This window comes from Nanorana parkeri, unplaced genomic scaffold (assembly GCF_000935625.1).
Source record: "Nanorana parkeri isolate BGI_ZX_2015 unplaced genomic scaffold, ASM93562v1 scaffold133, whole genome shotgun sequence".
Lineage (NCBI taxonomy): Eukaryota > Metazoa > Chordata > Amphibia > Anura > Dicroglossidae > Nanorana > Nanorana parkeri.
This window is the reverse complement of record NW_017306401.1, coordinates 2072004-2096155: the sequence shown is the minus strand read 5'-3', so window position 1 is coordinate 2096155 and position 24152 is coordinate 2072004. Positions and strand designations below refer to the sequence as shown.

The following is a 24152-nucleotide window of genomic DNA, read 5'->3' as shown; positions in this document are numbered from 1 at the left end:
GTTTGGGGGGGGGGGGGGGTGCATATTGGTAAGTCCAAATGTCAAGTTTGTAAACTTGATGTGGACTCGTATAAAGTTGTCTTAAAGGGTTTACTCTTAAAAAATTGCTTGCTTGAGCAAGCAGCCCTGGCATGACACATCCTACAAACTTAGAAAACTAAGTATAACCGAGGCTTCATAAATTTGTCAAATTCTCCTATAGGTGGCAGCATAATCCACATGTATTAAATATCCTGTGCTGTGTTCCTTCATTAACGATGGAGAAATTAGATTATTTTCCTGAAGTGGTTAGTATAATGCAAAAAAAACCAAACAACTCTTAAAACGTATAGAATAGTAAATAATGTCCTGTGTTACTTTACCTGAAAAATCGTATCTGGCAGGGCCCAGCCACCTATTCTTTTCACTGCCTTTCACGACATCTCCATAAAAACCATAACCCAATAATGAAACTGTGTACTTCAATAATGTTTTTTGGTCATGAACTGAACTAACATCCAAGGGCTGAGAATCACCTATGTAGAAAACAAAGAAAAATCTTATTTCTAAAAGCACGAAAGACACTGACCCTTGTGCCAATAATGACAGAATTTACATTTACTTATTATGGCGAATCCTCTGCTGTATCTGCTTGTTTAATCAAATCACATCATAAAACAATTAGCTGTGCAAATTTTGGCTTTTCAGATAAAAAACCTTCTCAAAAGGCACAAGTACAAAAAGTGATAAATTAAGTATTTGTACACATTACCATGATATTTTAAAGAACTCTAGGCAGAAGAAAACTTGACCCTTGCAGTGGTGCTACCCTTGCACTGCAAGGGTTAGGTGTTCATTTTCATCTAGGGTTTAAAATATAAAAGATATACGGACCTGAATCGTGGCCCTGCCTGCTTGCTAGAACGAACACTGTAGCCTCTCTCCCCCTTCATTCTGGCGGTCTAAGAACCTGTGAGTCATCACATCCAATACAATGCATTGGACATGATGACGCCGAGGGACATTCCATCGCCGGAGGGGGAGAGGCTGCAGGGGACTGGTCTAGCAGTCAGCTGCAACTGAGGTGTGGGCAAGTATGTTATTTTAGGCCCCGTTCACATTGAGCGATTTATCGCGCGATTTTTGTAGCGATATCGCTCATATTTCCGCACTATATCGCTCTATGTAGCTTCACCAATACAATTCAATGTAGCTGTTCACATCTCGTCGCTCAATGTCGCTCAATATCGCTCAATATCGCTTGTAGCTCGTCGCTGGTAGCTTGTCGCTTCTACATGACCCTTTTTTAGAGCGATTTTGAGCGATATTGCTCCTGATTGCATACAGCCCAATAGGAAGAAGTCGTGCGACACGTCGCTCAAAGTCGCGCGATTTGCATGTCGCTCAGTGTGAATGGGGTCTTAGACCGTAGATGAAAACAAGCACTTAAACCTTGCAGTGCGGGGGTAGCCCCACAGCAGGGGTTAAGTTTTCTTCTGCACAGAGTTCTTCTTTAAGTGTTCTTATAGGCAAATAGACGTTTTCATATGTTGGGTGGAAGTGTTCATGTACCCAGGAGTTAGATTTAAAAATGAAGCATGAATTACGGTACTTTTAAGTTCCTCTGACTTGCTTTGAGTTGCTTAGTGAGTTATTTCAAGCTACTCTGATTCCCTTTTACATTAACACTGACTTGCAGGGGGTACAAAAGAAGCACAGAGCAAACAACGAGCCCTAACATTACTAACCCATCTGCCTGTCTATGACTAGCCAGAGAGAGGCAGGGAATTTAAATAGTGCAGTTGTCCATTTTTCCAAATGCAATGTTAAACACAAATATTGCATGTTATGAATTCCACTATGCTTAGCAAAGTGTGTACACCAGGAGCATTGCTTGTAGGGGGTCCGGTGTACCCCCTGTTCATGTTTTGGTACATGCAGCCAGAGATGTTGGGCTTGGGTGGTCTCTAGCCTCCAACAGAAACCTACCCTTAAGGCTCATTAAATCTGACATTTTGTTTTTGGCTGTGCAATAAGTATCCTAGGTACTGTACAAATCTGAACACTGTCCCCAAAGAGAAAAAATTACTCTGTGGATATAACTGGGTAAATTAAGTGTTCAAACCATACGAAACATTCTTGACATTTTTGGGCTTGAACAATTTTGAGTGGATACCGGTGATTAATATTAGCCAATGGTATTATCACAATGGCAGGAAGGCCAGAATAAATCTCAGCAGTCTAGCATTTCAGTATCGGGGTTCTTGGGTTGAACTGCAACAATGAAAATTTTCTCTAAAGACTGTAATTTCTTCCACAGTTTGTACGAGTTTCCTCTAGGTGCTTAAACCACCTACCCTGCCCCAAACACCTATACAAACTAGTGGGTTAATACAGACCCTAAATATTTCCTGCGGTGTTCTATATACACTCAAAATGTGTGTGTATCTGAACTCTATCAGTCAGTTTAGCCCTTTCCCTGCCATTACCATAACTACTAAGGCAAGTCAATTACATTCTTAAAGCAAAGTAACGACTGCAACACCAGTAAACTTTTTGTTTATTTTCCCCGTGGGCTACAAGTATCTTATATATGTAATTGCAAACCCCAATCCCTCAATTGTATATATAAATGATACTGGCAGCTGCAAAAGCACCCAATAAGTTCTATATCAGTGCTCTCAGAAAATATCCTTAGTCAATAGCAACTTTTTAAGCTCATAAGATGCATTTAAGAGTGTAAAAAACTAAAAACTGCATGCCAGAAAAATATTTAAACCTTCTGTTGTACTTAACGGAGGGTGCCCGAAAAACATTCTGCCATGCCAGAAAAACTTAATTCTAAAATACCATGGTTAAAGATAATGTGTGTAGTATAGGTCACCAATTTATAAACAAAACGTTTTCAAATGTCAAACAAAGCAAATGTGCAGCCAAATTTATTGGATGTCAGCACTGAAAAAGATTAAGGCCTACAGTCTATGAGGTAAGGGTGAATGATAACCATGCAGACTATACCAGACCATACCTACCCAATATGATGTGCAAAGCTGAAGTTACTGGATCATTGATTCCCACGGTAGCAAAACAAACACAGTCTGTGGAACCTAAAAACAAAGAAAAACACCATGTCATCAAGCCATAAATGGAGTTTGAGCTTAGCTTTTTGTACTATTAGTTGGATACATACAATGCATCTAAGAAGCTGCATATGACTGCCAGCCCACTGAACTTGTTGAAGAACTATTAGTTGAACAGGAACAGATTTAAAAAAACTATTTCTGTTACTGTTCCATCCCCGTGATAAGCAATGTTTGCTGTTCTGCTCTTCCCCCTATTCCTCTCTTCATAGCAATAGAAAATAATGGTGGAAAGAGCCTTGCACTCCTCTGTGTGCACCAGGCAGCCATGAGTACATATGTAATCTAAGACTATCTTTAGTCAAAAATATCTAAATGCGTAATCCTTTATGAAAGTAGATGCTGAAATGCAATGTAGTGTCCAGATAAAGAATCATAACTTTGTTTAATACTTTCATGTTTGCATTAAATGATGTGTTCTTCATTTATGAGTTAATATTTTAACAAACATGCTTAAAGATTATGTGTTTGTCCTACATCTGAAAATAAATGTACTATGGAATTAAGAGAGTATGACAATTTAAAAAAAAAAAAAAAGGAAGGAGAAGACACCTAACCTGCCGCCATGTAAAGAAAAATACCATTGCAAAAAAATCCAACAATCCAATATCCAAGTGTTATATGAAAACTCCATAGTTGAATAGGATGTTCGATCATACTTTACATTCCCAAAATAGTAGCACTTGTTGAGGGGGGTAGAGAAAATTGTCAAGTTTCATTTATTCCCCGTTCTGCACGGAGAAACTGGGAACACTGCCCAGCTCAAGCTACTGTATGTTAAATCCACTTTTACTAAGCTTGTAGTAAAAGCAGCAATGGATCAAAACGCTGTGCAGCAGCAGCCCTATTTCTATCACTGCCCACATGAAAAGTTTAATGTAATTCCAAGGGCATATGTTTCTCAAGAAAGAATTAGTCTGTGCAGCTCTTAGGCAAAAAAAATTGTGCTTCAATAGAACTATACGCTCAAGTCAACACATCAGATAAATCTCAGTCTTTGACATATTACTAATAAAACCTTAGCCTTACAGAGCAATAGGATTTCAGTGGTATTTATTATATTTTGAGTTTGTTGCAATAAGTCAAGACCTCGGGAAAGAAATTGTGCTGTGTATGAAAGTAAAAGGGGAGGGGGGCGCAGAGCTGACTAATAAGGGATAGCAGTGTTATCAGTGAAAAAACATTTGATAAGGGTACCAAAGTGCAAGAGGGAGTACATTTCATCATTAATAGCAGCAAAAAGCAACTAAACTATTCGCTTAAAAAAAGGCCACAGAAGACATTATATACATGTATTAAAGAGCAAATGCAAAACATAAAAGTGAATATTTTAAAATATCAAAGAAATAAAAGGTAGCAGACCTTCTCAACAAAGTTTTCTAGAGGCCCAATAAGGAATATTCCTCGAAAGGTGCGCCAAAATCAGCAGCGGATTCAAACAAGGCAAAAAACTCAAATGACCTCTGACAAAAGAACTGCTAAAGCTTTTTCAAATAGTTTCATGACCATGCAAGGGTCTGAGGAAAGGCCAGGCTTTAAAATGTAAATATCCCTCCTTAACTCACACCTTATGGTTAACCACAGAAACTGTTCAGAATCCTGACAGAATGGAATCTGTAAGAATCCCAAAGGTCTAGAATAATAGTAATAGCTGTACAGGACAGACCTCATTCAAAAATACAAGTGTATCACAAGTTGTAAAAGTAGGGGTTGGATATAGCTGTTGCTATTACAGAAAATAGGCTCATATTTTCCCCACAAGACAAGACCTTTTTAATATTATTTAGACTTGTGGGCTTCATATTATTTAGACTTGTGGGAAACGAAGAATCCTTTAACCCTTTCCTTGCTGAATAACTAATGAACTAATTAACTGAACAACGAATCATTTTTACTGGATTCTTGAGCTAGAAAAACACTTTTATTTTTCTAGCTCAGGTCAAGAAACCCCCTTTTTTGGCCAGTCTCTTTAAAATGATACCAGATTCTAAAGTGTGAAAAACAATCTGTCTCAAAACAGGACACCAACCCATAGTCCTCAATTAGTTCACGCTTTTTGGAATTCATAAGACGTTTTTATAGCTTTATTACTATCTGCACCACCCCCAGAAGAGATTCCAAGATCTGACCTATAAAAGCAGCGATCCCCAGCCTTTTTGGCACCAGGAACCGGTTTGGTGGAAGAAAATTTCTAGGAATTTTGGGGGTTTTTGGTATGGGGCAATTTCACAAGTATGAGTACTTGTGAAAATGCCCAATATCTGTATTATTGCATGCCTATAGGTTACTATCCCTTACATTGCTGAGCACTCACTAACTTAAGGGCCACACACACAAATCTCTGGCAGGCTTCCACCTGTTACACGTTTGCCAACTCCCAGTCTCCTTCTCCTCAGCTAGGCTCAGACATCAAAACTGAAGAGATCTTTTCGCCACTATACTGTGAATGAGTGGAGTGATCCGACAGGAGGCAGCTGTGGCCTAGTTCCTAACAGGCAATGGAGTGGTACCGGTCGGCGGCCCCTGATAAAAAAAAAAATGGTACCAGCTGGCTTTGCAGTTGTTCGAGCCAAAAATCTAACGTTTAAAAAATGAATTTGCGACAATAAATAGTAGGAGAGCATTTAACGCCCTTTCATTGGATCTTTGAGGGTAACCATTTCCTGGAAGTAAATATGAATGTTTTTTTCATTAAAAAAGCAAAAAAGGTAAAATTTTCAAAAAACATGCCATACACTCCACAGAGCTGCCATTCAAGGAAGAGTGGCCAGAAAAATCAATTGCTTACAGAAAAAAATAAGCAAACAGGTTTGCTGCTCGCCGAAAAGCATTTGTGGGAGATTACATATGGAAGAAGGTACTCTTGTCAGATGAGACTAAAATTTAGCTTTTTAGCCTTCAAGGAAAACACTATGTCTGGCGCAAACCCAAGACCTCTCATCATCCCGAGAACACCATACCCACAGTGAAGCATGGTGGTGGCAGCAACCTGCTGTGAGAATGTTTTTTCATCGGCAGGAACTGGCAAACTGGTCAGAATTAAAGGACTGATGGATGGTGTTAAATACAGAGAACTTATTGAGGGAAACCTGTTTCAGTCTACCAGAGGTTTGAGACTGGGATGGAAGTTCACCTTCCAGCAGGACATGACCCCAAACATGCTGCTAAAGCACTACTACTACTCAAGCGGTTTAAGGGGAAACATTTAAATGTCTTGGAATGGCCTAGTAAAAGCCCAGACCTCAATCCAATTGAGAATCTGTGGCATTACTTAAAAGATTACTGTACACCAGAGCAGTTTTGCCTTGAAGAATCGGCCAAAATCACAGGATGTGCCAAACTTAGAGACGTACCCCAAGAGACATGCAGCTGTAATTGCTACAAAAGGTGCTCTACACTGTATTATAAATATGTATGCTCAAGTTTTCTGGGATTTTTTTCTTGTTTGTATCACAATAAATATTATTTAGCATCTTATGTAATTCAAATGATACAAATCCCCCCAAATCTTTTAGGGGCTTCGGGGAAATATTAGGGGTCTAAAACAGAAAAAGAGATTGAGGACACAGAGCCCTCAATCTCTTTTTCTGTATCCCCCGGTTATAAATGAACAGGAATCCTCTATGAGTGTTCCTGTTCATTCATAGCATGAGGACAGAGTATGTTTACCATAAACTACAACTATGAATGAACAGGAGTGGATGTAGATCAGTTCCCATTCATTCATAATTGAGTATATAGTAACCATACTCTGTCCTCAATTATCTACATACACTCAGCGATCACTGAGTGTTTGTACCTGCTCTCCATCCTGACAGCTGTCACAGGAGGCTGAGCGAGTGGTGCGCTCAGCCTCCTGTGACAGCACTGGCTTTCTCCGCCCACACCGCTCTGGCAGACTTTGACAGGAGGCTGAGCGGTATGGGAGGAGAGATGCCGGCCGCTCACAGCGCTCTCCTCCCGCAGTGCTCGGCTGGCTGTCAGTTTCTCTTTGTCCTAGCGTGGAGGAAAAAAAGCCGGGATGCGCCGCTGTATCGTCAGAAAAATGGTACTTTCGGCATTTAGCCAAAAGTGCCATTTTCGGCAGATAAGTTTAGGCGGCCGATATATCGGTGCATTCTTAGTTTTCATCTAACAGTGTCACAAACATATGACAAGAAACGGCATAAATGTGTAGCAAGAATACTTTTATGATTTCGTACTTCGAAGGTTCATTTCTTGTCATAATGTATGGGAAGACTTATTTTTAAGTAAACCGAAAGATTTTTTTAGAACCAAAACAAACTTGGTTAGTTAACCACTTCAAGACCAGGTGTTTAGACCCCTTTCCTGGCCAGGCCATTTTTCCATTATGTTAGGAAACAATGATTCTTACCCATATGTTTGGTAAAATATAAAAGACGGGGTGAAGTCGGGTAAATAGACACCAAACATGTCATGCTTTAAAATTGCACACACCTGCGAAATTGCAAAAAACTACCATACCTAAAGCTTTAATAGCTCATCAGTTTAGTGTTATCAGTGATTGATGGCCCTAGAACTATTGCTCTCATTCCGTTGTTCGCGACGATATGTAAACATGTGCGGCGTAATGGGCGAAATCGTAGTTTTCGCACGTATGCGCATCCGACGGCTGTTTGCATGCGTGTATGTATGGGGGGGACTTTTTAAAAAATAAATAAAATGTAATTCTTTTTTATGTGTAACTTTACATTTTTGGGGGGGGAAACTTAAAATTTTTTTTTCCACTTAACTTTATTGCTATCACATAGGGGGGTTAGAAAACCTATGCTCTTTATGGAGACATCAGGGGTCTCCAAGGCCCCTAATGTTATCTAGGACCCCCCTGAAGAAGCTGATGAAGCAAAGATCTGCTTCATCAGCTTCTCTCCATTATCTGAAGCTGGAGAGTGACACAAGAATGCAGACGTGATGTAATATACATCAGTTCCGCATTCTGACAGCGGAGAGGGGACCGGAGGGAGCTCGTGTACCGAGCTCCCTCTGATCCCCTGTGACAGAGGGCGTATGCTGGTCCTAGGCTCGCACTGGGCACAGCGGAGCCTGGGACCAGCTCGATAGCGGGAGGGGGGAGTGCACACCACAGGACCTCATACAAGCGATCCGCCGGCTCTACAGCCGGCGGATCGCTTGTATATTAACGGACATCGCTGCCTGTTTTCAAATAACGGGCATGAGGGGGCGTGGCTGAGCGGACGTCTAAAGATGCCCGCTCAGATCTAGAGAGCTCCTGGCCGGCCGTTTTTTTACGACGGGCGGCCGGGAAGTGGTCAATGACTAGTCCAGCTAAACAAATCCCAGATATAACCTTTTTCTTCAACTAGGTTTGGGATTATTTTTAGCCTGCTAAAACATTTTTTCTGTGCTTTTCAATGCAATCAAATTAAAAATATCAGACTTTTTATACTGATAAATGGTGATCATCAGAAAGAAAGTACACTTGTCTCTATACGCAAAAAAGATCCAACGTTTTCAAACTATTGTCTTCTTTTCTTTCAACCTAAATTTGTTTGAAAGTGATGCAAAAGATCTCCAAAATTGGGTTAATTGTAGATTTTTACCACCTTGGCCCTATTCAATCTTCTCAGATTTGCTTTCACTTCTTGTCACCTAGGTATAATAGGAAGTAAGAGGAAATACCTCAAAAGTGAGGAAAATACTCTAGGACACTTGTCACAACAACAAAAATCCCTAATATAAGACTTTCAATCTATTCCTGTTTCCATGACCAACTCAAATTTTGGATTTGCCTCACTCTAAGTAACAATGGTCACTTGGACAAACAGAGTATGAACCGCCCAAACACTGACCTATGGCTGTGCATGTGTACCAGGCATTTGATCTTGAATTATGTCCAAAAATGTAAGTGACCGCCTCATCTACTAAGCCAAATTGCTTCAGTAAGGTGGTTCAGAGAGTGCAGAATATTTAATTGAAAGATGATCAATGTAAAAAGAGCAAAAAAGTTCTGTGGAGTTCACAAACTCCCCTTTGATCAAGGCTGAAGTATAATATGATTTCTCTAATGCATAGAAACGTGGTTAGGAAATATTTATCTGAAAAGAATTTTAAAAATAAAATAGGGATGCACCGAAATTTCGACTGCCAAAACATTTCGTGTGAAAAAGGTAATTTGAGCAAAATTGTGAAAGTATCATTTTGTGGCCAAAAATTTGGTGAATTCCTAGTTTCTCTCCTCGCTGGGCGTTGCTCTGTGTCCACTCTGACACAGAGCAGCGCTCAGCGGGGAGGAGAGAAACTTTCAGGAGGCTGAGCGGGGCAGGGTGGAGAACTCAGCCTTCTGTGATAACACTGACAGCGCTCTCCTCCCCACCACACTCAGACGTGGGATGGAGGCTGGTTACAAGGACTCAGCGATCAGCTAATCGCTGAGTGTTTGTAAATAATTGAGGACATAGTATGCTTACTGTGTCTCCAATTATGACTAGTGCTCCAAATGACTTCCTGTTCATTCATGATTCTGGACATAGTATCTATCTCCACAGTTTATGAATGGACAGGTGCACTCAGTATAGAGGCTTCCTGTTCATTCATAGCAGGGACTGCAGAAAAAAAAAAAAAAAAAAGATTTAGGACTCTGTGTCCTCAATCTCTTTTTCCATTTTAAAAGGGAAATAGCAGGGGTCTGCTTAGACCCCTAATATTTCCCCAGAGCCCCCTGACAGTAAAGAAAATGAAATAAAATATTTAAAAACATTTTTTAAGAAGGTTAGAAAAAAAAATTCAGTTTCGGCCAGACAAATGTTTTATTTTCGGTTTTGGTCTGAAGAAGAGACATTAAAGAACATGCATCAGGCAGGCATCCTTGAATGTTCTCTATTTAGGTCCAAAAACAGTGTGGCCACTGCTAGGAGAAAGAAGTCAAAAGACATCCACAAACTTATTTCTGGCCATTATTTGCAAGTTTTTACGGCAGAACTTCAGCCAAAACAATGTTATGTTTTGGGCAGAATGTGAAAGATATCAGAATCTATATCCAAAATTAAATTGGAGTTATAGTTTTAAAGTGTTGTTCCATACAAAGACTATCAGAGCAAACAGGAATTAATTTATCTTTAATAGTCAGCCGCGGGACATTTGGCAGTTGTACATAGTAGACGTCAAGATAATGGACATACATTATGGGTGGTTAAACTTCAGACGAGAGGTGGAGAATAAGTCTAAGTAATAAATACCCAATGGTTTTGTTGGCTACATAATTATGCAGTTCTTGTTACACCCCCTCCACTTCTATCATGTGTACAAACTGTATGCAAGTAGAAGAACCCATTATCAGTTTGTAGACATTTTTTGTAGATCATTTTTTCTTGATTGTAAAGTTGAACACGCCTACTTTCTTCTTTTTAAATCTGAGGCTCTATGCAAATAGTTATTTTACTCAAAACAAACATCTTGTAAAATGAAGTTTAGGAGAGCAATATAAAAGTTTTAACAGACAGTTCACAGAGATGTAAGACTTTTTTTTAATCATCTGCATTCATTATTTTACCTTACAATAATAATCTATTCAAAAGAAACAGACACACATTTTTTTGCCATATAATACCCACCCATCATATTTATCCAGATTGACTTCATAAAGATTATCTCTAGCATGGTTTGCATATTCTGTCACTGTGAAGAAAATAAAAGGTTGCAGCACAGAAGAAACAATTTAGTGGTAAATGACATTTATCAGTTGACACTGGAGGATGCTGAAATTAATTTAGCAATTTTCATAAGTAACTAAATCAGAACTATTCAAGTGTGAACCTCATGTGTATAACAATCTATGAAGCAAAGATTATAGCTTATAAATTCCCCATTAAACACTTGAAGAAAAAAAAAAAACTTGATTTTTTTTTTTTTTTTTACAGGTTTAAATCTTATTAGATAGATAGATATTCAAGGTAATGAAACGATGTAATTTAACTTTTCATCGCTGCCAGGCTCTGATCTCCACTTTAAAACAGTTTTACATTTTCCTGTTTTTATTATATAATTTTTCACATACACCACTCAAAAAATACCTCAAAAGCATACATACAGCACAGGGACCAATAAAATAAACGGTGATACTAACATGACAAATTCCTAGTAAATCTAAAAGATAAAACTGTATAGTGCTAATAAATGTTTGTAAAATTTTAATTGTGTTTTTTTGGGAAATCTTGAAAAAAAAAATCGAAGGAAAAAAACCCACACCAAATGACATCATTTAGTACACCCAGAGGAAATGCACAAAAACACAGAGAAGGTATAAACTATGCAGATGATATAAATTATACAGATGGGGTCATAGTTAAAAACTGGATCCAGGGCTGCAGAACTGCAAGGCCATGGCGCTAACACTCAAAATCAAAAAGGTATTCTGGATAACATTTTATGGTTAGAAGCTTAACACTTTTTGGGAGTGCAACTTTAAGAAGACTTGCACATATGATGAGAATACAGGTTAACTGTTTACCCGCCAAATGATTAGTACATCCGTTTAGCCAGTCTTATGATTTACATTGCTACGATTAATAAGCAAAGATTGCTCCTGATTTTCAGCTTTAAAGCTTTTGTGTTGCCACTCTGCCATCAGTTTGTTCATTGGTTACTTTAACAGAATCATTATATTGCCAATTCACTACAAACTGAGCAGGCAGGTGACAAAAAAGATGCAACTAAAATATGGCATAGTGGTTGCCTGATCTCTGCTGAAATGATGCATAAGTCAAAGTCTGATTCTTCCCTTGAGTAGAAATCAGATACCCAAATGCATGGGCATCCATAAATTGGAGTAGGTTCCTGCACAGGTGGTGAGTATTCCTTAGATTTTTTTATACATTGGGGGGTAGGCAGTGCCTTATAAAAGAGACTGGTGAGGGTTATCATATCTATGATAATGAGAGTTAATGCAGAAAGCAGGGAAAATACAATTTAACCCGATAACCCCCCTTAAAGTGACATTAAGGGCAAAAGTCCCCCCACATTACTAAAGTAAGGACTTGCCTTAAATGATGTCTCTTAATCCGATCTTCTTCCTTGCTGTCGTTTTTAGCTGTCCCTCCAGCGTTGGTGCGGGTCTCCGATCCAACGCCGACTCCTCTGTCCTCTTCTCTTATGTCCCACAGAGTCTGCGTGGGTGCACGCTGCTCCATATACTTACCTTGTGTCTCTCGTCTCCCGGCCAAACATCTGAACTGCGCATGAGCCCGCCCAAGAAGTTTTCAGATGTTCGGACGGGAGTGCGCGGCAGAGACACAAGTATTAACCCTTTCAAAAGGGTTTTTCTTTTTTTTGTGTATGTGTGATTATATATATATATATATATATGTATATATACATACACACTGCTTGCTAGCAATAGATATTTGCAAAAACATGCAAGGGTTTAATAACCCTTTAATTACTACGGTTCCAGATTTAATACATGTCCCCCATGCAATGATGAAAGATAAAAATAAGTGATTTGGCATCTGTTTGTGGTTATATCATTGATCAAGACAATTACAAAATGCTCTTAGCTGGAAATGGTGCTCCGACACATTTGAGCGGTAACTTAACCAATTATTCATAAGCTAGTAAGAGCCCTTCTCCAGAGATACCAACATTAGCAGAAATCGATAAATGTATTCCATTTTCAAAATCCTTAAACAGTATGGACAAGATAGAAAATGTAATACTATTAAATCAAGTATTTGATACAGACCTTCAGTTAGATGCAATGCTCAAAATATAGAAGAATATTTTACATTTCCAGTTAGGACAACTAAACATGTTTGATATCTTTGTCTATGAACAAAAGTGCCTGGTATATGAACAGGAGAAAAAGGCAGTGCTTCCCGACAAAAAACAAAGCAGAGAGGATTTTCTAATGCGATCCAGTGTGTTCCAGCAGCTCTGGAAGTGGTGTGAACCAGCCCAGTGTACAGAGAAAAAGCCTAAGGGCTTGTTCACGCCAAGTGCGGGGCAGATACAGAGCAGAGCATTTACTGAACACATAAAAAATGCATCCAATGTATTCCAAATGGTATTTTGGGCTCTAGTTCAGACCACAGCGCTCAGTTCCAGAGCATGTGGAAAAACTGCAGCATGCCCTATTTTTTCTGCTCTGGAACGCACCAAAGCACATGAAAGCAGTATGCAAACAGCCTGGAACACACTGAAAGCCCATTTAAGGCTAAAAACAAAAAACCGGACCGGAACGTGGCAAAACGTACTGCATATGCAGAAACTCATATTTGGTGTGATTTGGTGTGAACAAGCCCTTAAAGTTAAAAAGAACATACAGCTGTCGTAACTCATTTAATAGGAGAAAAGTCCTACCAGTCTAACTCAGTCCTCTCAATTTAAACTTCAAGCCAAACTTCAGAAAAATGATTAAAAACACAGCGAGGGCTTGTTCACACCATCAGGACCATGCGCTTGTATGTGTTTATGTGTGGCTTAGTGCGTTCCAGACCAGAAGAAAAAATAGTGCATGTAGCATTTTTTTTTTCTCTGCACCAGAACGGACTGCGAGGATGAGAAGAGAGCCCAGAAATACCATAGGAATACATTGGAATGCATTTCAGGTGTAGACAAAAACTGTTTTGGTCCGGACATGGTGTGAACAAGCCCTTAAAAAAACCATTTGTGTACTGCCTCTCCTGTTTAAATTTATATTCATTCAGACCTGTGATCCAGGCACAGCCAATCCCACGGGCCTCCAGTGCTGTAAAGCAGTACAACTTAATCAAGGACCCACCTTCAACCTAAAGACTGGACAAGGAAAGGGCAAGTGCACACTGACTAGGTGTTCAGAACTGAACTGTCAGTACCCGCAAGTACAGAAGACTGACTGGACCAGAGTGTTTCTGGCAGTCCATGTCCAGTTGTACCAGAGAAGTGTTTTTTTTTTCTCTGTCCTTTCACTGAAACAGAGGACAAGCATGGCAGACAGACAACTAGCATTTTTAGGAGGTGAGGCAAGCTCTGGCAGCCAACATGTTTCCCCTCATGACCAGTTTCGTATAAGAATTAACTGCATTTTAAACATGGCCAATACCTAATGTACCACACATTCTTTAATGTCTATGGCCAGGGTTTTAGATGCGATTCTTACCAATGACATCTGTAGTGATAGAGGCAAGACTAAACAATGGAGCCACTTTCTTCTCATATATCTGCCTTCCTTTCTTCTTTCCACCGTATGGGTTTATATAAACTAGTAAGTGCTTTGGCCTACAAGCTGCAAGGAAACAAAACATTTTCTTAAAATATATTCTGGCTGTGGATACATTTATGATTATTTTACCCTATTATGGGTCCAGCTAATCAAATTTGCAAACCTGGGGTTCCTCCTCAGTAAGAATTTTCTACTTTACCCACAGCTTTATCTTGTCCATCAATTACATTATTGCCATTTACATGTAAAAAGAGCCAATTCCTGCAAAACGCAGGCTTTTAAGCCAAGAATATGTGGGAGTAGCTGCCCATTGCAACCAATCAGTTTCTCTTTCATTTGGCAACTCTTCCAGATTTGCAGTCTGCTCCAGTTTAAATGAATCACCCCTTCCACACCCAGTGTGTGGAGTCAGGCGGTTGACAAGTCAGGCAAGACTTGTGGCAACCTGAAGCTGAAGTGCTAAGCTCAGACAAAGTAAGTAACGCTAAATGAGAGGGCTGACATAAATCTTTCATAAGTATGCCTGCATTATTATATTACTGAACATTTAGGTTATTTTTGAAGTCCAGCCACGCCTGCTTCTGTCATCACTTTTTTTTTTCTCAATAAGTTTTCAAGAAAACAAAGCTGTGCATTTTTAAGTTGTACTATTCGGATACAAATCAAACAAAAATGTTTTCTTTTTATACCACAATCAAACATTGAACATACTCTGTTGCTCCAGAAGATCATTAAGTGCTTGTAACCAGTGGCAACACAGAAGTTCATCACTGCACCAGAAGGTCACTGCTTTGCACCGCCAGCGATGCTTCTTCATTCTCTGTACATAGTGCACTAAAACACAGAAAACGGCAATATGAAAATGTTATAAGCACTAGAAAAGGGATAGAAAAATATGCTTTACGTATGAAAATCGTATCACAGCATTTAGGTCGATGTAGGAAGAAAATAAGCACATAGATAACTGACAAACATGTACAAATCAAAACAGAAACATTTCCTCAATTGGACACTGATCTGCGCATACAAAGTGACATGTGGTTTGAAGTTTCTAGAGATCAATGCACATGTCATATCTGATCGCAAAGGCCCCATAGATGGCCAAGCATATTACTGTCATGCCTAACATATTAAGTTTGAGGTTATAATGAAAACTAAATGTGCATGGTTCACATGAGAGCCACAGCATGAATAAAATTGGATGAAATGTTAGGAAACAAATACCTAGAAAGTTAACGTTGTTTAACATGTTCTATGCCAGTGCTTCTCAGGGCCCACATTTATCCTTGGTCATTAAGTTACGCGATTACGCGGTATAGTGAGTTAATCGTATGTAACTGTGCAATTAACGCACTGTATTAGTGTGAACGGGCCCTCAAAAACACTGACAAGCACAGATACAATCTCACATACACCAGCCGAAAAATAAATTTTATATATATATATTTTTTTTAAAGCTCCACTCAGTCTCCGTAACTTACGTGAACTGGAATGGATCCTCAGTCTGGGGTCCAGTGTGGGCTGCTGTGCTGTGACGGAGCTCCATCCATATGTGCATTATGGTACAGCTCCCTTGCATGCCTTGTAGAGTTGTCAGGAGCCCGAATGTGATGTCACTCCAGGCCAGGCACCTCTACAGGACACGTGAGGGAGCTGTAAGCAATGCATGTATGGATGGATGGATGGATGGATGGAGCTCCCTCGCCGCCATAGCCCCATTCCATCCTACCTCAAGCTGACACTCAGCACCGGGAAGCATATTTTGAATGGCTGCCTGGCATGAGGACTGACAGTGCTGCGCTCGGGGGAGGCTGAGGAGCCTCTCACCTAACGTAGTGGAAGGCAAGCGGAGACCCACTTTTGGGTCGCAACCCACGGATCTCAGCGGAAAGCAAAACAGTGACTTTAGCCCACGGCACATAGACTAAGGATGATGTCACAAAACTTTCAGAGAGATCCTGGAAGAGCTGAGGATGCCAAATCTCGTAACAAGTCACTTGTCCACTACCCTGGAGCATCTTCTAGTGACATTCAACATACTCATGGCTCCTAGCATCTCATCACATGGGTGGTGACATCATCCTTTCCAGTGAGAATATGGGGTGTAAGGCAAGTATATATTCTTGCCCATGTATAGCGTTGCAAATGTAGATAAGGGGGCACAAAACAGAATGGTGAAAAGGTATGAAGCAATAATTAAACTGGAGCTTTACCACCTTTCAATAAAAATCACATCAGCATACCGCTCTGCATGCGGATATGAACTCATCCTACATTCATTAGTTTTTGCTTTTACTTACAATTACTGTTTTCCCACTTCCTGGTTGACTAAGGCACTAGTGGTGTAGCCCTGGCCTCAGAGGGGATCCTGGGAAGGCTACATGACCAGTGCCTTACTGGAAAATCTCTTCTGTAAATTTAAAAATCTCCCAATATCTCAGGGAAAGGCATTTTCCCCCCTTAAATGATTAGGTCTGCCTCCTAGAACAGGGGTAGGAAACCTTGGCTCTCCAGCTGTGCTGAAACTACAAATCCCATTATGCTTCTGCCTCAGGAAGTCATGCCTGTGGCTTGCAATGCCTTATGGGATTTGAAGTTTCAGCACAGCTGCAGAGCCAAGGTTGCCTACCCCTGTCCTAGAACATGAGAGTTCACGCGTTTCATGAAGCAAAGGGAGATGGATTCATCTGCCCTTCGTGAACATAGCCAAATGGTGAGAAGTATAGGAAGGTTAAGAAAAATAAGGTATGCAAAGAATAAAAATCTCACAATTATCTAGAAGTATGTGGTGATTTTTAGTGAAATTGGGTAAAGGTCTACTTTCAGATGAAGGTGGGGTTTCTCCTTAAGCTATGACAGGCCATTTACGATTTCTCTAACATATCGTGTCTTAGCATATGTAGTTGACCTTCACCTGCTATCATTTTCTACCCACGTTTACTTAATTTTCCTTTTTTTCAGTAAATTCCAGTAGATGCTACTGGGTTTTAACATGTAAAAACCACTGCATATATCATTTTCATACAGATTGTTCAATTGCAAGGTTCGATTCTTAAAGGCCAAGAAAAGTCTATACCAGTAAATGCATGAGGTTTACACATGTGCTTCCACTGCATGCCATAGTACTTCTCATCAATTTCCGCTTCTCCAACTGAAACTATTTCCGATACAGGGACAATGTGAGCAGCTGCAAAACAGGGAAAAGGAATGTAACAAACCCAGATGTTATTAGTCCTGACAATAACAAACTACGGGCCACTTGTATGGCAGTCTGCCCTGGCACTGCAAGAGCATGAACCTAAAATCTTTTAAGTTATGCTTGTCAAGATGTTTGGCTGAAGTAAAACATGTAAAATGCTTATGAAGACAGCTCACACAGCACAACTACATGAGAATTGTTAAAGACTTCCTAGCTTACTCAGTTTATAATTAAACAACGCAGTGATCAGACTTCTAATAATTTTATGAACATTCAACAAATGCCAAAATAAGTAGCTGTGAAATTATGTGCCATTACAACATCAGAACAAAGAACCAGAAAGATCCCCCCTAAAGAATAAATGCTCTACTATAATCGTCTCCACTTTTAACACGTTAGATGAATGAAGTAAAATTAAAAATGAGCAACATTATAATCCAAAGTCAAACAAAAGATCATTAAAAAAAAAGAGAACTATGGCCCAACCTTTTTTGGCTTTAATTCTCTTCAGGGCCACAGGAGCACATATACTAATGTCCTCCTGTGACCGAAAACTCTGCATATAGCGGCCTATTGCCCACTACATGCTAACAGTGCAGAGCTGCAACAATATTGTCAGGATCCACACAGCTGCCTGAGTGACAACTGGCTCTGCTTACCTGCCAGCTGTGCCTGCCCCCATCCATCCCTCAGCACTGGAGGAACAGAGACTAGAGGGGGGAATCCCTGCAGGGCGTGATGACCGACAGTCCCTACTCTCTTCAGGGAGATGATCGGGAACTGAGCGATCGGCGGTATGTTTTTGATCAATGAAGCTGTCACAAGTCGGCTCTAATGTCACACCTCAGCTCTAATTATGGGGATGAGTGTATTTCACGCACCCCATAATTCTACTTTAAACTTCAACCAGCTGCGCATGCAGCTAGCTATAAGACAGTCTGTTTCATCTGTTGAAGACTCTTAACCTGAAAAGAATGTCCAGATAAGATAGTGTACTGATCTCCCTCCGATCCCCTGTCACAGAGCCAGCATGCTGGTCCCGGGCTCGCTCCACTGATCAGCACCTTATACAAGCGATCCGTCGGCTCTATAGTGGGCGGGGCCAACAGGATGTCTTGACGGCCTGTTACATCCAGGAAGCTGCCGGCCGCTTGATTACAACAGCCGGCTGTGAGTTGCTTAAAGTACTTACTGTAGTTGCACTTCAATTTTTTTTCCATGTGCGCCCAAAAATCAGCAGTAAAGGTTGTTAGCAAAACAAATATTATAAAAAAAATTAAAAGAATACACCCACCATATAAGTAATTGCATAAAGTGAACGCTAAGCCCAAATGATGAAAAGTGCTGACAGGCAGGCGTTTATTTAATGGCAGAAGAGATGGTGCATGTCTCTGTCATCGATGTTTCTTTCTGCTTGTTAACACTTCTCTCTACAACTGTACACGGAGCTGGCCATGCTGAAGAAATAATGTGGCGAGCCAGTTTATGGAGAACCATATGCATCAGACAACTGGAGTTTTTGAAGAGTCTATTTATGTCAGTTCAGGACTACTGCTTCAAATGAAGAAAATTATGTTTCCAAATGAGTCATGAGCAACCTAATAAAAATAATGTTCTCTGAGCAGTCGTCTGTGATCTCTAAAAAAAATCTATGTTAAAATACTCTCTCTGCATATAAAATATGAAGTACACAGCAGTTTAAAACTCAACAAGCATTGCAACACGATGAGTTATGACTTAATACTGTAATACAGAAACCTTTTAAAGCCAAGAACAGCCATAAGATACATTTCACGTGCACTTATGCTGGCGACGTACACTGTACGTCGTCAGTCACGAAGGGGTTAACATTGAAGGAGATGCATGTACACGTGACTGGTAAACAGGAGTGCAATTCTTATCATTTACAAACAAAATGTCTTAAAGGGTCTGTCAGGTAAAGCCAGTAGCAAACCAAAATCTACGGTTAGTCTTACCAGAAAAGGTGCCCATACACTGCACGATTATCGTACGATAATCGTATGCGATCGGGTTTTCGTACAATAATCGAGCAGTGTGAACGGAGACGTGCGACCGTTTCTACTGTACGGTCGCACGTCTTCTGTCGAACCAGCATGTTCGAAAACCAGCCGGGAATCGTACGATTCTCGGCTGGTTAGAACGGTGCTCGGAAGATAAATGCTGAACGGGCCGGTGTGCGCACGCGCACACTGCCCGTTCAGCATTGCGGTCATCGGAAGCCCGCCCCTCAGGGGGGCGGGCTTGCGATGATCGAGAGTGCGATCTGCCTGTCCAAGATAGGCAGATCGTACGTTTTTTTAATCCCTTTACAACCATCGCAAGACTAAAGTCTTGCGATGGTTGTAGAGTGTATGGCCACCTTTATGGTATTTCTAAGAATCTTCCAGGACAGCAACCTGAGAGATGATTGGATCTTCAGATCTCCCACCCCCCTCGTCCCTCAGTTGAGATTAAAGTAGAATACCTCCACCAGTGCACGAGGGGAACCACTAGACAATTTAAAATCCAGTAAGGGTGTGAAGTAGGCCTGCTGTCCTGGAGGATTCTTAGAAATACCGTTACCGGTAAGACTAACAGTATATTTCTCCAATCATCGTCCAGGACAGCAACCTGAGAGACAAGCAAGATATACACAAGCCTACCTTAGGGTGGGATCACTGCCTGCAAAACTTTTCTGCCAAAGGCCAAATCCTGTTGGGACAGGACTTCCACCCTGTAGTGTTTAACAAAGGTGTCCTGGTTGGACCCATTGGCAGCCTTGCAGATTTGATCCACAGATGCTCCGGCCTTTTCCGCCCAGGAAGTTGCTAGAGATCTGGTTGAATGGGCTTTCAACGGAGTTGGGATAGTCCTATCCTCCTTCTTGTACACCGTAGAGATGGCTTGCCTAATCCATCTAGCAATGGTGGCTTTTGAAGCCATGCTACCCTTCTTGCAACCCCCAAAAAGAACGAACAACTGGCTGGACTTTCTAAAATCCTTAGTGACCATGTATCGCAGCAGGCATCTCCTGACATCCAGACAATGGAATCTTTCCTCGCCAGGGGTTTTTGGATTTTCACAAGAAGGCAAAATGATGTCCTGGGACCTATGAAACGTAGTGGCCACCTTAGGCAGATATAATGAGTCCGGTCTGAGGACAACCCGATCCGGAAAAACGGTAATATAAGGCTCCTTAATAGATAATGAAGAGAGATCGCCCGCTCTTTGGGCTGAAGTTACAGCTAACAAAAAAGCCATCTTCAAAGATAACCATTTAATAGGCAAGCTTTCAATGGGTTCAAAGTGATCCGTAGTAAGACCAGTCAGCACCAAGGACAAGTACCAAGGAGGAAAAACTTGCTTTGACAAAGGCATAATGCGTTCTGTTGCCAGAAAAAACGTTTAAATCAACGTATCTTCTGCTAATCTATTGTCCAAAAAGACAGAGAGAGTGGAAATTTGCACCCTCAAGGTACTCAGTGCCAACTTCTTATCCACACCCTCCTGAAGGAAGTCCAGAATGACTGGGACTGACAAGCTAGTGATCTGCTTTTGTGCGCACCATGAGGAAAACACTATCCACACCTTGCTGTAAATCCTCCTTGTCACTAGCTTCCGACTGGATAGCAGTGTATCCACCACTTGAGAACAGCACTTATGTTCTAGGATCCTCCTTTCAACATCCATGCCGTCAAGTGAAAGAATTTTGGATCGTGATGCAAAACCGGCCCCTGGAGCAGAAGGTCCGGCCTGAGGGGCACGATCCATGGAGGCTGAACTGTTCTTCTCTGAAGTTCCGGAAACCACATCCTTTTGGGCCACCATGGAGCAATCAGAATGATCATGCAATCCGAGCAACTTAATTTCTGAATCACTCGAGGGAGAAGAAAAAGAGGAGGAAATGCATAGCCTAGGAAGAACTCCCAGTCCTGTGACAGAGCATCTACCCCGCTTGAATCCCTCTCCCTTGAAAAGAGAAAGGAGAGGCACTTTCCTGTGTTTTTCTCGTTGCAAACAGGTCGACCGAGGGCATTCCCCACCTTTTGGCTATTTGGGAGAAAACCTCGGGATGAAGCTCCAATTCTCCCTGAAGAATGGATGCTCGACTCAAATAATCTGCTACCACATTGGATGTCCCTTTTATGTGGACTGCGGAAATGGAGACGAAATGCTCCTCCACCCACAGAAGTAAATGAACCGTCTCTTGCAGGAGACTGGGGGACCTAACAGTTTAGATATGCTACAGTCGTAGCATTGTCCGAGAAAACTAGAATCTCCCGCCCCTCCAGCCTGGGCTGGAAAGCTAGCAAGGCTTGTTTTACTGCTAACAGTTCCATCAGGTTGGAGGATGCATCCACAAGATCCGGGCCCCAAAACCCCTGAGCATGTAACCCCAGAGAATGAGATCCCCACCCCTGCGAGCTCGCATCCGTAGTAACTTTCACGGGAGACAGTTGACTCCAAGCCCTGCCTTTCGACAAGGACAGTGGATTCAACCACCAAGTCAGTGAATGACGCAACTCTATGGGTAGGGAGACCTGATTCTCCAGGGAATCCTTCTGGATGATCCCAGTGGGAAAGAAGAAAAAACTGAAGGTGCCTGGAGTTTAACTGAGCCCATGTTACCGCTGGAATTGTTGAAGTCATGACCCCCAGGATTCTCATAACCTGTCTTAAGGACAGGAGATCCGCACTTATAGATTCCTGAACTAGGTCTATGACACCGGCCACCTTTTCTTCTGGGACGAAAAAAACCTTTGTGCTACTGAATCGATCTGAAACCCCTGGAATTTCCTGTAACGTGATGGAATCAGTGAAGATTTCTCCAAATTGATCAGCCAACCCAGACTCTCGAGCGTCTCCCTGACTATCACCAAGTTCCGCAAAAGTTCCCCCTCTTAAGGGGCGAACAGGAGGATGTCTAAATACGGAATCAGGGAAATCTTTTGCACGTGGAGGTAGGAGACTACCTCTGACAGAATCTTCGTAAAGACTCTTGGAGCCGCCGAGAGCCCAAAGGGCAGGGCCCTGAACTGAAAATGGAGAAACCCCCTTTCTGTCTGTATGGCAAATCTCAGGAATTTTTGATGTCCTGACCAAATTGGAACATGGAGATATGCATCCTTTTAAGTCCAAAGTCACCATGAGCTTATCTTTTTGCAAAATCTTCCGGACCGAATATATGTTCTCCATCCTGAACCTTCTGAACAGGAGATACCTGTTCAATTTCTGCAAGTTCAGTATTAATCTGAATTTGCCCCCTGGCTTGGGTACAATAAAAATATGGGAATAGAACCCCTGAAATATTTGATCCTCTGGAACCGGGACAACTACGTCCTGGGAAACAAGATTTTGGACACATGCCCATAATGCAACTGCCTTTAACCGATTTCTTGGCCGAGGCGTAAGAAAAAAAGTTTGTGGAGGGAGAGCCTGAAACTCTAACCGAACACCTTCTCTTATTAAATCTAGTATGTACCGATTTCGTGTGATTTCTACCCAGTGGGGAAGAAAAAGAGAAAGTCTCCCTCCCACTTTCAATGTGGCGTCATTTTGACTCCTTGTTGGAGGAGTCAGGAGGAGTAAAGAGCAAACCTCCTTTTTGCTTATTTTTGCTAAAGGGCCATATTTCCTTTGCTCCTGAGGTCTCTCCCCCTGTTTTTATTGGCCCTGGGGGCCTCGAAAAAAACCTACGATTGCGAAAAGGCTTTTTCTTCTCAGGGAATTTCTTCCCCTTTTCTGAGGATCTAGTTAACACGTCTTCAAGGCCTGGACCGAAGAGCAACCCACACAACTTGGATTTAGAGGAAACATCCCCCTCCCAAGATTTTAACCAGATAGCTCTCCTGGCCGAATTGAGAAGAGCTGCTTATCTAGCCGATGCTCGAACAGATTCAGCCGCAGCATCAGCCAGATATGCTCCTTCCATTCACCTAAAACTAAATCTTTCAGTGTTTGATGGAATGGAAAAACCTTCTGAATCCTGCAACCCCCTGTAAAGCCTGTCTTGCACAGAAAAAGCTTTAGGAGGTTCAGGAATCTGCTCAGTAGTATAAATAGCCTGTAACAGATCTTCCATGTCCTCTAGAGCAAAAAGGTGACGTGGCGGTTGAATCTCCACATTCCCTTCTACAGTCTCTTCCTTTTCTAGGGAACTGTCAGTATCTAAACCAGAATGCTCCTCTTTCTCTTCTACCCGAGTAAAAGCAGAATTAGAAAGTGAACAAGGCAGAGCAGAACTTCCAGATGGCCCTGCAGAGGCAATCGAGGAGGTAGTGATTGGCAACAGTTCCGAAAAAACATTCTTGAAAGATTGCACAGCAGTCACCATTTCATTACGCATACTGGCCATAAAGTCCTGCATAAGTGATGAAGATTCACTCAACATAACCTTATGTATACACTGTTCACAAATGGCCTTGGAGTAATGCAGAGGCAACTTAACATTGCAACTCCCACACCGCTTCTTCAATGCTTTAGAAGATGAGGCAGAAAGTGGAACTGCTAATTGGGCTGCAGACTTGTCCCCCAGAAGTGCATCCTGAAGAGAGAGGCACAAAACACTATCAATAAGAAATACAGCTACTGGGAGCAATAAGGGCACCCCCCACCTAGACTACACCCAGTCCCTCCAGAAGCATCACTCACCGCTACC

At 41.4% G+C, this 24152-nt stretch overlaps 1 protein-coding gene across 1 annotated transcript in view; it reads right to left on the bottom strand.

The window, feature by feature from the left end:
• The window catches only part of CERK (ceramide kinase), a 70364-nt gene that overhangs the window by 22887 nt on the left and 23325 nt on the right, over positions 1–24152 (bottom strand). Inside the window, exons 3-8 of the mRNA XM_018553895.1 lie at positions 17372–17482; positions 15007–15129; positions 14233–14358; positions 10698–10775; positions 3012–3086; positions 363–515 (exon numbers count right to left, since the gene is read on the bottom strand). Of these exons, the coding sequence (XP_018409397.1) occupies positions 363–515; positions 3012–3086; positions 10698–10775; positions 14233–14358; positions 15007–15129; positions 17372–17482 (666 nt within the window). The remainder of the gene's footprint in view (positions 1–362; positions 516–3011; positions 3087–10697; positions 10776–14232; positions 14359–15006; positions 15130–17371; positions 17483–24152) is intronic.